Raw genomic sequence first — 16,450 nt, forward strand, 5'->3', positions numbered from 1 at the left:
CTTATACTGCAGAAGAATCCGTTTGTGCTGCGTTTTTCCTGCCGGCGGGACATAGCGCGCAGCACCCATGCATGCATATGTGGAAGCCAGAGGTGGAAGCCTGGAGTCTTCTAGCTCTGCACCTTACTTCTTTGAGACAGGGTCCTTCAGTTCCTGGAGCTAGACCATTTGTCCAGACTTACTGGCCAGCAAGTCCCCATGATGCACCTGTCTCTGCCTACCTGGTGCTTGTAGATCTGCCCACTTTTAAGTGGTTGTGGGGGATCAAAACTTAGGTCCTCGTGCTTGTTCGGCAGGCTTTTTACCCACTGAACCATCTCCCTAGACCCTCTCTATTTAGATGTCCTAACTAAGGGACAGGCTGTCCACTCAGTTTCCAACCCCAAAGGAGGGGGCCCGTGCTTCTCAGCCAAGCTCCAGATAAGCCATTGAGCAGCTCCTGAGATGTTAGAGAAGAGTCTCTACATAGCCACTCTCTAGCTGTCTCCAGACCTACATGTCTTCCTCCTAGATGGTTCTTCTAGAATGAACACATGTCCTTTACCTCTTCTGTGTCATTCACAGATGAGTTGGGGGTTAACGACCTCCAGAGATGGAGGCTTAAATGTACTTCGTGTGATAAGGATGCGGACCTGTGGGGTCAGGGAGGAATGCTATGATTTGGATGTGAAGTGTGTTTCCGAGAGCTCATAAGGTTACGGCTTGGTCCACAGTGTGGCAACATGCGGCAGTGAAGCTTTGGATGGTGAGAGCTCTGATCTCATCCATGGGTCAGCGCACCTGTAGATGTAGAGCTATGGGGATGGTAGACGCTTCATGAGGTGGGGTCCAGTCAAAGGAAGTAGGGTCTTGGGGAAGTGTCCTTAAAAGACTGATCCTGTCCCGGCTCCCTGCCCTCTTTGTTTCCTGGCTGCCACGGGGTGAGCAGCTTTGCTTCAGGTGTGCTTTCTCTCACGATGATGGTCCGTCTCACTGCAAGCCAAGAAGCGATGGAGCCAGGTGACTGGAGCGAGGCCTTTGAAACTGAGCTCAAAACCAGTCCTTCCTCTTTTAGGCCATCTCAGGGGTTTTGGCAGTTGACAGAAGCTAGTGCAGGGAGTCAGCAAATGCTTCCCAAGAAGGACCAGAAAGGGGAAAACCAATGTCTGGGGCGATGGCTCAGTGGGCAAAAACACTCGCTAAGCAAGCATGGGGACCTGAGCCCAGATCCCAGTATCTATGCGCAGCTGGGCATGGCCACAAGCACCTGTAACCTCAGTACTGTTGAGTGTGAGACAGGAGGCCCTCTGAGGCCTGCTGGCTATCAGCTCAGCTCTGGGGTCATTAAAGACCCCCCCCCCCATGGTGGCAAGAGTCAGCACTGATTCCCACATGCTCATGGATTTAAACACTTGCTCTCTGATTGGTGGGACTCTTTGGAAAGTTTTAAAGTTCACTCTTGAGAACCTTTAAGAGGTGTTGCCTTGATGGAGGCAGTATGTCCCTGGGGGTGGGCTTTGGGAGGTTTATAGCTTTGCTCCACTTCCAGTTTGTTCTTTCTGATTTGTGTTTGCATTTGAAAATGTGATCGCTCTACTACCATCCCTGACTGCGGTCACATCTCCCCTGCCATGACGGACTTTCTTGGGAACCAGATGCCAAAATAAATCCCTGCCACCATGCCCAATATGAAAAGGGACATTTTACTTTGCAGGGTAAAGCATTTCTGTTGTGAAGAAAGGAGCCACATTAAATTTTGGAATGGGTGTGGCTGTGTGCCAACAGAACTTCATTTATAGGCGCCCCGGAGTTTGAATTGCATGTAATTTTGACATCATGAGATAGTCTTTATATTCACGACAGGTTCTTCTGATGCCTCTCAAGCCATAAAAACGACTCTATATTGCAGGCTGCATAAGAAGTGGTCTTTTCCACAGGTGGGGGTCCCTTGCCAAATGTGCTAGAATGAGCGCCGTGCAGGACTCCAGTGTTCTCCGCAAGGACCGCAGTTAACTCTGACTTCTGTTTCTGGAAGCTTAGTTCAGTACAGTAAGGTTCTGAGGAGACCGTATTGTTTACACAATGGTGTTATGTGTCTGTGAAGCTCTTCCTTCTTCTCCTTCTTCTCCTCCTCCTCCTCCTCCTCCTCCTCCTCCTCCTCCTCCTCTTCCTCCTTCTTCTCCTCCTCCTCCTCCTCCTCCTCCTCCTCCTCCTCCTCCTCCTCCTCCTTCTCTTTCTTCTTCTTCTTCTTCTTCTTGGGCTGAGTGAGACCATGGAGCTTCAGTGCTGAGAGGGGCTGGTGATTCTAGAAATAACCCCTCCTATTTTTAACACCCTTGCCCAAGCCACAAGGTTTCTAGTTTCATTCAAAACAATTCCAGGGCTCAGACATTCAAGTTGGAATTCAGAACCTCTAAGCTAACCCCGCCTCTTCTCTAAAAGTCTTCAATACCCAGGCAGTGGTTCTCAACCTTCCTAGTGCTGCGACCTTTTAATACAGTTCCTCATGTTGTGGTGACCTCCCAACCATAACATTATTTTCACTGCTACTTCTTAACTGTAATTTTGCTACTGTTATGAATTACAAGGTAAATGTCTGATATGCAGGATATCTGATATGCCAACCCTGTGAAAGAGATCCTAACTCACATGTTGAAACTGCTACCCCAGAGGGCACGCCTTCCTTTCCTTCTCCTGGCTTTAGTGTGCTGGGAAGCTTACAGCCAGGAGTATCAGCAATTGCTGTGCAAGGCATATGCAAAAGAGGAGACATTTCTGAGATCTTTTATTTCAAGCCACAGATCCTATCCAGTCAAAAATGTCTCTTGGGAATCCTGGAAGCCAAGGAGGGTTGTTCAGGTCACGGAAGAGGGTTTCATATCATGGTGGAAAAGAGTGGGAGAGGAGCTGGCTTTGGACATTGGCCATGCTCAGAACTGCAGAATGAGTACAGGCTGTCCCTGGAAGCTTTCTAAAGATGACCAGACCAGAGTTTCAAAGACATCAAGCATGGTGGGCAAACCTGAGCTGGGACAGGCACAAAGGAGGGCTCCTCCATATACTTGCTGGCTTGCTGGCCTGCTTCCTCTGACCCTGGGCAGGTCTGGGTTTGTGTCCATGGCTCTGTTTGTAAAGGAGCTCAGAGGGAGAGACACATGATAGACGAGGTCAGGGCAGATGTGAAACTCCCTCCTCACCTCTGAAAGACTCCGGTTTGATCTAGTGCTCTGGCTCAGCGTCCATGCAGGATTCCCAGGGGTTCTGGGGCATCCGAGGCAGGGAGAAGAGCAGGAGGAACAGCCCCCCGAGAAAGAGCAAGGTGAATGCAGCACATGCACAGGCGAAGGACCAGGAATAATAGTACTCTAACCAGACCGTGTCCTCGCTGTCAATCATACGCTTCACCGATTGCCTCATGACCTCCACAGAGACGATGAGGCAGAGCCCTGGGGAAAAAGCCAAGAGTCCCAGTGACTACTGGTGCTCCTGCTGCCACCTCAGTCCTCCCGCAACCTCTGTTCCCTGCCTCTGTTCTGGTCCTGAGAGGAAACCGCTTCCAGACGGTTCTAACTGGGAACCTGCAAAAGTGATCCATGCCTACTGCTTCTCACAGTGCAGTTCCCACCTCCTGCAGGAGGTTAGCCAGAGACAGGGCCACATTTCCTTCCTTCTTGCATTAATCGCTCACTGGGAAGGTTCAGTCAGTGTCCCTCCCAAGGGTAGTGTCGATGGGGGAAAAAATGAACGAAGCAAGCTTTCTCCCTCCCAGCTATCCTGGGGCCACCGGGGTTCTGACTGAATTTGTTCCTGTGTGTAACCAGAGTCCCCCTCCCACCCAGCCACTGCAGGACCCCACTCTACCTGCAAAGGCATAAAACATGGATGCTGGCCTCAGCAAGTAATCACGCTTATTCCCGAAGGACAGAAATGCGCAGATGGAACCCACAATGATAAAGCCGAGGCTGAAGATGGCAATGGCAGCCGCTGAGATGCTGTACTCTGCAAAAGAGAGAGAGCCTCAGAGGGAGAGCTTCTCCAGGCACTTCCTACTGCCAGGGTTCTCAGCGAGCATCCAGGATTCCCATTTCACACCTGAGGGAGGCTTACTCACTCACAGTCTGGGTTCTGGGAGAAGAGTGAGGCCAGGTGCTACTGGGATGGACTCACTCGTATCTTCCCAGGGCACCAAAAAGTGCATGGTTCTCTGAAACCTCAGGAGGAGGTGGGACACCCCGTGGCTGGAGATGTTCTTAGAGCCAGAGGCCTCTGAGTGACAGGCAGAGGAGGCACTGAGCTGTAGGTGGTCTGTCTTAGATTGACAAGGGGACTCTGGAAGATTGACAGTGTGTGGGTGTGGACGTGTGTGGGCTGCCTCAGAATCCATCAGAGTATGTGCCTCTGTGTCTTCGTGTGAGAATTTGTATGAGAGTGTGTGTGTGTGTGTGTGTGTGTGTGTGTGTGTGTATGTGAGTGAGAGAGAGAGAAAAAGACAGAGACAGAGAGACAGAGAGACAGACAGGAAAAAAGAGAGAAAGAGAAAGAGAATCTGTCAGTTTACGTGGATGCACTTGTATGTACTTCATATATGAAGATCTGTGTGAGAGAGAGACAGAGAGACAGAGAGACAGAGGTAGAGAGACAGAGAGAGAGAAAGAGAGAGAATCTGTCAGTATATATGGATGCACTTATATGTACCTCACATATGAGGATCTGTGTGTGTGTGTGCACACGTGCATGTGTAAGTGTCCCCTTTATTAGGCTTTCAGTGTGTATACATTCTCCATGTGTGAGGGTCTGTTGGTGTACGCATGCATGCATGAGTGTTCCCTGCATTAAGGCTCTCAGTGTCTATGTGTGCTTTGTGCATGAGGATCTGTCCATGTGTGCATGTGTGGACGTGTGAGGCTCTGTAGCATGTGCACAAGTGTGTCCAAATCAGCTCTTACACACCGGGTGGTGGCCCACTCCCACAGAGGCCAGGCTGCTTCTGCTAAGGAGGTCTCAGAGTTCTATTGATGAAGGGCGGGGTTATCACGTTTCCTCCGCCCAGGGAGCTATTAAGTGTGGCCAGGACTCCCACATCCCCAAAGAGGCTCCCACCCATCTATCCATCCACCCCAGATTCCCGCTCCAGCACTGGAACCCTTCAAAGCTCTCTGGGCTCTGCTGGGATATGTTCCTGCTGCGGCTTGCAACCTTCCAGCAAGTCTTCACCCACTGCCCCTAACACCAACAAATGTGCTCTGCATCCTGGGTAGGGAGCCGCCCCTTGTGTGTAGGGATGTGACAGGGCACAACCTGCAGCTGCTCTTCATCCTGAGCAGGAGACAGCAAGTTTCTGCCAAGTGTCTCCCGGTGGCTCAGCAGCCTGTGACAGGAACTGCTTCCCGCCTCCCCTGCTTCCAAGGGCCTCACCCTTCTGAGTGGTGAATTCAAAGATTTCCGAGCTCTCTCCTGGGTTGAAGTGCCTGAAGTAGGAGCAGTTCTTTTCTGTAAAGGAGCAGACACTCTGTGAGCTGAGAGAAAGGGCAGGTGTTTCGCCACAGGGCACTGAGGGGCCCTCTGGCTCTGCCTACCTGTCTCCGCCCACATTCTGAATCTGGGCCAAACAGTTCCCTGACTTTTAGCACAGCATTTCAGCAGACAAGGAATCGCAAAGGAGGCTGGGACAGCAAGAAGTAAAAGGTGATGGATTCTCAGGGCAGACGGTGTGCAAACCCTGAGCCAGTTGGAGTAACTGAGACCTGGGCTCATGTTGTTCCCAAAGTAGGGGGCATACATGCTTAGCAGTATACATGCTTAGTAGCTTAACCAGTCATCTCTGGACATGGATCCATATCCTGGGTGATGTCTAGAGGCCTAGAGGCCAAGGATTGTGCTAAAACCCCTCAGCTCACAAGGCAGCCCTGCCCCAGCAGAGTTATCTAGTACAACATATTAACAGTGATGGGGCTCAAGGATCTTGATCAAGTGCATTCACAGTGGGACCTGGGGAACAGCTTTCCCCAAAGATTTCCAGGGTCTAGGGAGATGGCTCAGCTGTTGAAGTGTTAGTTAGCCACAGAGCACGAGGATTCCCAATAGCCGTGTAAAAAGCTGGGTACAGTGGTGGGTGATTGTAGTTCCAGCGCTGGCACAGAGGTGAATCCCTAGAACTCAGCAACCAGCAGACTGGCCAATTGCTGAGCTCCAGGGCAGTGAGAGACCTGGTCTCAGAAAATAAGGTGGAGAGCAATGGAGGAAGACACCACACGTGAGCTTCTTGTCTCCATATGTACATCCACACAAGTTCATGTGAATGCCACAGATGCACACACACACACACACACACACACACAAGCATCCAGGTTTGCAACCTAGCTTTGCCCCACAAAGGGCTCGTCTGTATGCTACTTCCTCAGCCCCGCCCTCTGCACTTGAATCATGTAGACCCCAGACAAAACCTTCCCTAGCCAGCCTCTTGGCCACTGAGCATTGTCATGACAACCATAGATGGCCTGTGGACAGTTAGACTTGAGACCTGGGTGTTATGGGGCAGCAGGAGAGGGGCTGAGAGATGACCTTGCAAATTCTCTCTCTCTCTCTCTCTCTCTCTCTCTCTCTCTCTCTCTCTCTCTCATTTTTTTGAACAGGGTTTCTCTGTGTAGCCCTGGCTATTCTGAAAGTCAGTCTACAGACCAGGCTGGCCTTGAACTCAGAGAACCTCTTGCCTCTGCCTCCTGGGTGCTGGGATTAAAGATGTGTGCCACCCCTGCCTGGCCCTTAGTCTCTTTTACAACTAGATATGACACCAAAGTATAGTTGCAATCCTTATGGAAGACATTCAGTATTCTTTATGCATGAATTACTGAATTAAGAACTAGAAGAATGGGTTATTTTCATTCTCTCTCTCTCGTTTTCCCCTGTTTTTTTGGACACAGGGTCCCACGTAGCCCAGGATGGCCTTGAATTCGCTGTATATCCAAATATAGCCAATGATAATCTTGGAATTCTGATCCACCTACCTCTACCCCCCAAGTACTGAGACTCCAAGTACTTGCCACCACTTCTGGTTTAGATGGTCCTGGATGGAGCCTCGGGTTTTACACAATGCTCTCCCAACTGTGCTGTGCCCCTACACCCTATTTTCTGCTTCCAAAGAAAACTAAATTAGGTTGTTTTTTATTGATGTGGGGTCCCGTCTTGGTGCCTTTCCTGTGTTTCTGTCTCCTTTAGTATAAAAGACATATCTGCCTTTGGTTTCAATGGCATTGAGTGTGGATTCATGGCTTCACTCTCAGGCTACAGGCGAATGTTCATTCTAAAAGGACTGGTGGTGCCCTGCTTCTTTTAGATACGTGCCCCAGAACTGCTACCACCATGTGTTTGAAAAGGATGAAGTTTCCTCTATCTGGCCATATCATGTTATTGCTGCTTAATCGTCTCCCTTCCCATGCCTCCAAAGTTCAATTGCTGCTTCTCCTGGGGTCGAGGACCTGGACGCCTGGAGATGGGATCTGGCCTAGCAGCAGTGACTGTTCCAGACAGCAAGCCGCCTTTTCCCCAAGCTGCTATATTTAAATCGCTTTTCCTTTGAGCCAAGTTACCTGGGGTGTCTGGCGACCAGTTGTGATGTCAGACTCAACACTGCTCCTTTCTTTCAGCGTCCACGGCTATTTTAAAGCATAATGCAGCCCTCTTATATTTATGAGAACAGTTGCTGTAGATCCTCTTGAATCAATGCCTCAGAATGGCTCACACTCTGTGACATGTCTCCCCGGGTCCCCCTCCGGACAAAGGAACATTTCTGTTTCGTTCTTTAAGGGCCAATTTCTGTTGCCATTGAAAAACTCTCCAAGAAGAATTGACTGGATTCAAGTGTGTTTCATGGTCAGCTGCTCTGCCAGCCACTCACTCCCAGTGAGTTAAGAGCCTTCAGAGTGAGAGCTGTGATGTTCAGGCAGCCATGAGACTCTGGTGACTACAGATAGTTGACCCTTGTGGGCTACAGAGGTGACTCCTGCATAGCACGTTGGGGATAAATGCCAGGCTCCACTCAGGACTGACAACAGTGTACAGACAGACATTCTGGATAGCAGGGCAGAGATGTCTGAACTTGTGGAGAAGGTTGCTTTCCTGTGGGGACTAGGCAGGTGGCACTGGGAGACACTTTCCCTTGGGTAGCACATATAATGTCTATTTTTCTATGAAACACCTTCAACTGTGGGTGATGATAAGGTATGTTAGGAATGCTGGAAGCCTCTGTTTCTCTCCAACATGCTCAACTCTGGTCCATAGGACGGGCAGGTTGACCCACTTTTCTCTCTCGAGTTTGGCACAGGAAGAAGGCCCATATTCTTGGCTTTCAACCTGTGAGAAATATATCTGCTCCCCGCCCATGTGTCTGTTTGACAGAGACCACGAGCTCTTTCACAGTTCCCATGGGCCCCAGAGATGGAGTAGTCACATGAGACCAACCAAGCCAGCATCTTTAGTGGAGGGGAGAGGGACTTACCTGATGGGCACGTCTCATGTGACTTAGTTTTCTCCATCTCTGCCCCTTTGAAGGATGGTAGTATTTGGGGAAACTGAGCCTCAAGGAAAGCTTAAAACAGACGGCGGCTCAGTCAGTGAAGGGCCTCCTGGGCAAGTCTGAGGACCTGTATTTGATCTTCACAACCCCTGGGAGGTAGAATAGTAGTGGCCTGCACTTGTGATCCCAGGCTAGAAGGACAGAGACAAGCAGATCCCTGGGGCTGTGGGCCAGCCAGCCTAACCAACTCAGTGGGCTCCAGGCTCTGTGGGAGACTCTGCCTCAAACACTGAGGTGAGGAATAACTGAGGCACCTCAGCTAGACCTTTGTCTTTCATGTAAATCTGTGAGCGCATGTGTGCGCACACACACACGCGCACACACACACACACACACACACACACACACACCATCTGAAGCAGACCCTGAGGGGACCACTCAGTCACAGGTAAGTTGGAGAGGTGAGGCTTGGGGTGAATGCTTGCAGATTTTGAACCCTCTGGCTTCTGCCTCTCCGATGCCATTTCTTGTCTCCAGTACTAGGTATAACGCCCTTGCATAGATTTGGGGGCTCAGGGTCTGCCTTGGTGCCCTCTGTTCCTCCACTGCACTGACGTCAACAGTGCTTTAGAGCAAGAAAGCAGAGATCCCAGTGCCAAGAAGGTTCAGACTGTAATTAGAGTTCCGGGGCTACTGCCAGCCATCTCTTTTGTCTCTGAAACTGGCTTATAATGATTCTAAGGTTTTCCTTTCTATAAGATGCAGTGATGTAAAAATGTGAATGGGGCTATTCCTTAAAAATATACACAGCCGCCAGGTGGTGGTGGAGCACACTTTTAATCCAGCATTTAGGAGGCAGAGGCCGGCAGATTTCTGAGTTTGAGGCCAGCCTGGTCTACAGAGTGAGTTCCAGGATAGCCAGGGCCATACAGAGAAACCCTGTGTCAAAAAACCAATGTACACACACACACACACACACACACACACACACACACACACACACACAAATACACACAGCCATGTGGCACATGCCTTTTATCCCAGCACTTGGAAGGCAACGACAGGCAAATCTCTGTGAGTTCCAGGCCAGTTTGGTCTACACAATGAGTTTCAGGCCAGCCAGGGCTACATAGTGAACCCCCTGTCTCAAAAGGAAACAAAACCAAACCAATGAGCTCAGTTCAGACTTTCCTAGAAGCTGGGGCAGGGGGATGGCTGGCTAACCCCACAGTATGCTTCAGTCACCACCTGTGCAGAATCCAGGGTGGCAATCTCAGAGAACCAGAGTAGCAGACATATGGAAGTCCAAGGTGAAGCTGAGGTAACAGGGATAGCTCTGACTTATTACCGAGAAGATCCCCAGGTAGCAGGTACCTGGTAGCGCAGAGTTAATATATGGAAGATAACTTGACATGCATAATCTCTCAGGAACTACTAGAGCTAGGGGAAAGTCTCACATATGATGCTTGTATACGCTTCTGGCAAGCTTATAGAGATGCCGTGTGCTTTCAAAACCACTGCTGAAGATTTCTAAGATTCCTAAGCTGGGGGTATCCCAAGGCCTTCAGCAGAGCCTCATGGTGCTGCTCTTCCGTGGGGGAATCCAGTTAAAGCTCCAACCTCCAACATGAGTTCACGTGGGTGGGAAAGGGTGCCTCAGCACGAGACCATGTGGGTAGAGGAGGGAGCCCTAGAGATTCCCAGGCTCGGTGACATCATGTTCTTAACACCCACAGTCCTTGCACTGAGGAGAGACGTGGGCGTAGAGAAACGGGCTGCTGGGGTTGCCCTAGAGAGGCAGGACCTGAAAGAAACAGGGGTAGAAAGAATGCTCCTTCTGGGGTTTTACTGGATGACACACAGTCTCCCCTGTGAACTGGGGAAGCCCCTCCTTCCACTCAGGAGACATTGGAACCCAGCTTAGATGTTGATCTTGGACAGAGCAGTCCTTCTATGGTTCTTTGTGGACGGTGGAAAATTCACATGAGGTAGCTCCTTTTCATCCTGTGAGGATGGCAGAGTGGGTTCTAAAATTACCTCGTATCAGCTCTTGGTCTGGCTGCCTAGGATGGTGTCGTGCCCTCTGTGGGGCTTTGTGGCCCCTCGAGTTACCACACTTTAGGAACACAGTGCATTGGGTGTTATGGGAAGCTTTGGAGAGCAAGGAGCGTCACGATGTAAGATGTGTGTGTTGAACCTCTCTTTGTTAGGTAGTTAGCCTGGGGAAGGCCACGCTTGCCTTCAGTGTTCTTTGTTGAATAAAAATCTGTATAATGCAGTAACTGACTCACCTCTCCGGCCTCAGGAAAGATTTCTTAATTTATGGTGGATGTTGAAGGCCCAGACTACTGTGGGTGGTAACACCCCTGGGCTTGTGGTCCTGGGTAGTATGAAAAAGCAAGCTGAGCAAGCCATGGAAAGCAAGCCAGCAAACAAACAAATGCTTAGGAACAAATTCCTGTTCACTGACTACATAATCTCAGTTAAATTGTTCACATTTTCTTAGCATCACTTCCCTCATCTGTGACTTGGGATGATGTCACTTCCTTCATCTGTGACCTGGGATGATGTCACTTCCTTCATCTGTGACCTGGGATGATGTCACTTCTCTCATCTGTGACCTGGGATGATGTCACTTCCCTCATCTGTGACATGGGATGATGAATGTATAAGTCTCCTGCAAGTTTATGTGAGATTGGATGAGTTGGTGTGGCTGTGTGTTGCTTAGCAGTATGGATAGTTCTGAGCAATGCACCATTAGGCAATTTGTCATTGTGTAAACATTATGGAGTGTGCATACACAAACTGGGATAACTATGACATCACTAGGTGACATAATACCATGAGGCAATTCTTTTACACAGGGTCCATCATTGACCCAAATACTAATATGTGGTAAACAGCTGCCTTATGTCCAGGCTTCCGTGGTGTTCTGGGATGGGGGGATGATGAATCTGTTTATCTTATCAAGAATCTCATGTGTGTGATAAGTGACCGTGCTGGTTGGTTTTTGTCAACTTGACACAATTAGGGTCACCGGGAAAGGGAACCTTGATTGCAAAATTTCGTCCATCAGGATGGCCTATTTATATGTCTGTGCAGCAGCTTCTTTTAAAGTATGTGTTTTATGTATGTGTGTGTGTACCATGTGCATTCAATGCCAGAAGAAGTCAGGAGAGGGCATCAGATGCTCTGAAAGCATAGTTACAGACAGTTTTGAGCCACCATGTGGATGCTCTTAACACTGAACCATCTCTTCAGTCCCAGGAACGTTTTCTTGATTAATGGTGGATGTGGCAGGGCCCAGACTACCTTGGGTGGTACTACCCCTGGCATGTGGTCCTCTGTTGTATAAGAAAGCAAGCTGGGTAAGTCATGGAAAGCAAGCCAGCAAGCAGTGTTCTACTCCTCTGTGGCCTCTGTACAGTTCTTGCTTCTGTGCTGCTGCCTGGAGTTCCTGCCCTGGCTTCCCTCCATGATGGACCGTAACCAGTAAGATGAAATAAACCCTTTCCTCCCCAAGTTGTTTCTGGCCAGTGTTTTATCCTAGCAACAGAGAAGCAACCCAAGGATAGTTGCTAATCTTAGTTTCATTTCCTGGTGCTGTGATAGCTGCAGGTTCACAGCAGAGAAGTTGAAGGAGCAGGAATTTGAAACAGCTGGTCGCACCCATAGGCAAGAGCAGAGAGCAACAAAGTAACGTATCTTTCTTAGGCACGCCAGAGACTAACCTATTGTAGATAACTCCTCATTGAAGCACTCTGGTGATTCTAAATTGCATCAAGTTGACAAATAAGCCATCAGAATTGTACATGCTTCCTGTTTTGAGCGTTCTCTGCGTCTCTCACCAATTTGGATGTGATGTATGGAGGTATGGTTTTATTTAAATTTACACTTCCCAGAATTCATTTAACTATTTGTAGGTTCATGCTTTTCATCCAGTTTGGGATGCTTTTAGCCATTATCCCTCTCCTCTTTCTCTTCCTCTGGAGACTCCCATGATGTATATGATGGTGCCTCACATGTGTTTGAGACATTGCCCCTTTCCCTTGCCTGTTGCTCTGCCTGTAGAACCTCAGTGGACATTTTTTTTTTTTAAAGATCGTAGACTTTTTCATTTGCCTGCTCAGATCTGCCTTTGAATCCCTCTATTGAACTTTCCACTTTAATTACTGCCTTTTGCAAAAGGATTTCTATTCGATGCTTTAAAATTGTTTTCTGTCTCTTGATTGGTATCTATTTCATGAGGCAGCCTTCCCCCCCTTTCATTCTTGAGATATGGTTTCTGGCTGCTTTAAAGTCTTCGTCTAGCTAGGGCTGGTGAGGTGGTTCAGCAGGTCAGGTGCTAGCCGGCTGACTTGAGTGTGGTCTTTCAGAACCCACACAGTGGAAGGAATTGTCACGTCATCCACTGACATTCCTCCAGAAACAAACAAAAAACCCAGATAAACAAATGTAAAAAAGTCTTTGTCCACATCTGGACACCCTAAAGGCTCGTTCAAGTTCACTCTAGTTTCTGACTCTCCTCTTCATGTACCACCCAAATCATCTTAGTTCTTCACATGGCTTGTTTTCTGTTTTGTTTTTGCTAGCTTGCTTTTGAGGGACGGTCTCACGTTGTAGCCTTGACTGTCCTGAAATTCCCTATGTAGCCCAGGCTGGCCTCAAAGACACAAATATCCACCTGCCTTTACCTCCCTAATGCTGGGATCAAAGATGTCCTCAGCCATGCCCTTCTTAATGGCTTGTATTTGTTAAACGCACACACATGGCAGCTCGGGAAGTCTGCTTCTCCTTCTTGATGCTTGCTCCTGTTGCTGTGTTTGAGCTAATTTCGCGATGTCTATGTTCTTGAGCATGAAACCTCTGTTCTATTAACTTGACCACCAGTTGACAGAGGTGTTCTAACATGTGTGGAACCTATTAATCTCACAGCTGTTGAGGACTTTTGCAAGATGACAAAAAGTCCACGTAATGGCAGTGTTTCAGGAGAGGGACTCTGTAAGAGACCTAACCTGTTCTGTTTCTTCAAGTGTCTGCCAGACTGCTCTCAGCTTCATCATGAGGTAGTAGTTTTCACGGAGGAAATTGAAGTACCTTAAAATTGACTTTCTCCCAACCTGCCTGCTTTTCTTGAATAAACCAGGTTGCTATAAGACTTTGGTTAATTTCCAGAGTTCTGAAAAGAAAGAATCTGTTTCTTTTTTCTTCCTGCCCGAATTCTCATCGCTGTGGATGAGGGAGAAGATTCAGTGTGTATGGTGGGGCAGGGGTTATTTCTCCCTCAGTCATTTTTTTTTTCTGGTATTGCCCAAAGTTAAGATACGCAGAGCCCTCATAGCACAGAGGCCTACATGGATGTGCTGTTATTACAGTTGTTGATAAATAAGAGCACACTATATGAGCCCTCTTACAGAAAAGACAGGTCCTAGGGGACACAGTAAAGGTAGATGCAGAAGGAAATTGATGTCCATTTGGATAAAGGAACAGGCTTTGGAAGACAACTGGGGAGGTTAGGGTCAGTGTTGTAAGTGTGGGCAGCATGATTCACAGCTGATGACATACTCTGCTTAGGCTCAAGGACAAGCCTTGCCTGTTGGTCCCCTGAGACTGGTGTTCTCGCCAGCCTGTCTCTCTCTGCGTAGACATGGCTCATCTGCTCTGACTTTAAAAGGCACACGGCTCGAAGGACAGGTGAACAGATCCGTAATGTCCCTCCTCACGCATGATCCCAGAGAAGCTGCCTCGCCCTGGTTCTGCCCTGTCCTGCCCAGGGAGTTGGCCAGATGATGCATCTGTTTACGAGTGTGTAGAGTGGCCAAGCGGTGTGGGCATCAGGTTATATGATATCCTTCAAGCACATGCTCATACCCATCCATGCCCTCCATACGAGACTCTGTGTTTCCAAGACAGCTGAGTGCTTACAAATCTCTGGATTCCCAGCAGTGGTGAGTGATACCTGGCTTTCCTGAAGCAAGAGCTAAGAAAGGGAAGGGAGGAGGAGGGTGGGAGGGCCTGCTCTGCACTCCACATGCAGTCTGCTGGATCTTTAAGAATCAGGCCTGAGTGGTCGAACCACAAGCGTTACAACAGGGGGACAGAAGGCATCTTTCTGCACATCAGGATGGAGGCCACCAAGATGTGACCCACTGAGGCCTTAGAGACACTGTAGGCTCTAGAAAGTGATTCTGCCGCTTTACACAGGCGAAGCAGAGGCTGAGATAGACCTTGTCTTCTCTGGCTAGTCCTTCCTAGGCCTAGGGTGTAGTAGCTCAGTCAGTAGAGTTCTTGCCTAGCATTCACAAAGCCCTGAGTTCCATCCCCAGCATTGCATAAACTGTCTAGATGCACAGCTAGTTGGAGACCTTGCCTCAAAACAAGGGAAGGTCCTTAACAGGGGATAGCTGTGGTTCCAGCCTGGGCCTCTTTTCTCTCTGGCATGTTCTTTCCTACCGTGCATGCTCTACTTGCCCTGAATCCCAGGGGCTCTACACTGGCAGAATAGAGATATATCACACTAATGCCCGAGCTCCTAGGCAAGGAACCTGCTTGCAAGGTGTGGGTAGGGAATGGAAGAATATCTTTCAATCACTACAGAAGAAAATGTGAAGAATCAGAATGATATAAACTAAGGAAGAAAACATAGGACCACAGGCTTAACAATGCATCCTCACTATCTTCTGCTTCAAAGCCATAGGGCAGCTCTGCCCCGCCCCAACTTCCAAGGAGCCCATGCTTGGTCCATGCTCTGCCTTCAACAACTTGAAGTTCTCTTGAAGAACAAGGAAACTGGTATTTTCTTCTTACACAGCCTGACAAACTAGGAAGGAAGTGTCTTGCCTGTACTTTTGCCTAGAGCAGTGGCCTCAACCTCCCTAATGCTGAGACCCTTTAATACAGTTCCTCATGTCGTAGTGTCCCCAACTATAAAATTATATCGATGCTACTTCATAACTGTAATTTCACCACCGTTATGAACTGTAATGTAAGTATCTGATATGAGAGCCCCAGGAGGTTGTGACCCACAGGCTGAGAACTGCTGGCCTAGAGGCTAAGGAAGAACCAGCCTGCCCCATAGTTTCCTCTAGCCTGAGATCTGAGGGTCACTAGCCTGTCTGTGTAGGGAGAGAATGGACCTAAGTCACCACTGAGTATATCTGAGTGTCTGCTGCTGGGGCCGGAAGTCCCTGGTGTGGTAGACCAGTAATTTCTGGAGTCTCTTAACTCACTGGTCCAGCAACATGCACTAGATGAAGAACACAGGCCTTACAAGATGGAGCTGGAGACAAATGCCCTCACTTTCTACCTTAGCCCTGGCCATACACAGTACCCCAGGCTGTGTCCATCTTGATCCTTTGCAGAAAAGTCTGGCAATAACTCTGTTCCCACAGACAACTTATCTTGGGGTCTTGGAAGGACAAGCGATGGAAAGAAGTAGAGAAAATGGGAACCTTACCCCCTGATAGTGTGATGTGTTCACAACTCTTGTCTTTGTTGTGCACGGCAACCCGAGTGGTGCAGATCCTCCAGAGGCCGAAGTGGGCTGCCTCACATGTCTTATTGTGGTGCTCCAGGTGTGGACTCAGCACGGCCCAGTGGTCAGTCACCACGGCCACCATGGCGAGCACTCCGCCTGCCAGGATGAAGAAGAGGGTCACGCGAACCTTCGCTGTTTTGGTCTGTGACATGGCGGTCGTCGAGGTGTGGGTGCTCAGGGCGGGGGGGCAGCAGCAGTGTCTCCCAGGCAGCTAGATGGTGGCAGCGGCTACAGGGTTGGGAGTGGAAGCTAAGTTTAGTGTGTCTGGCCGAGCCAGAGTGGGCTGGCCTTGAGGCTGAGAGGCACTGGGCAGTCGGAGCAGCTGCTCAGACGTGTCATGGGCCTGAGGAAGGCTTCTATTAATGCTTGTCACTAGGCGTGGCACCGAGGATTCCTTCTGCTCAGGTTTCAGGGCTTTTTTT

General features: G+C 49.2%; 1 protein-coding gene across 1 annotated transcript; it reads right to left on the reverse strand.

Moving 5' to 3' along the window:
- Positions 1 to 2,747: 2,747 nt before the first annotated feature.
- Positions 2,748 to 16,359, reverse strand: Cacng1 (calcium voltage-gated channel auxiliary subunit gamma 1). The gene is made up of 4 exons (XM_031352232.1): positions 15,948 to 16,359; positions 5,395 to 5,469; positions 3,841 to 3,978; positions 2,748 to 3,425 (listed from the first exon to the last, which is right to left on the reverse strand). The coding sequence occupies exons 1-4, from the start codon at positions 16,177 to 16,179 to the stop codon at positions 3,199 to 3,201; spliced, it is 672 nt and encodes a 223-aa protein (XP_031208092.1). The 5' UTR covers positions 16,180 to 16,359; the 3' UTR covers positions 2,748 to 3,198.
- Between the last annotated feature and the right edge of the window lie 91 nt (positions 16,360 to 16,450).

Source organism: Mastomys coucha, unplaced genomic scaffold (assembly GCF_008632895.1).
Source record: "Mastomys coucha isolate ucsf_1 unplaced genomic scaffold, UCSF_Mcou_1 pScaffold5, whole genome shotgun sequence".
NCBI classification, from domain to species: domain Eukaryota; kingdom Metazoa; phylum Chordata; class Mammalia; order Rodentia; family Muridae; genus Mastomys; species Mastomys coucha.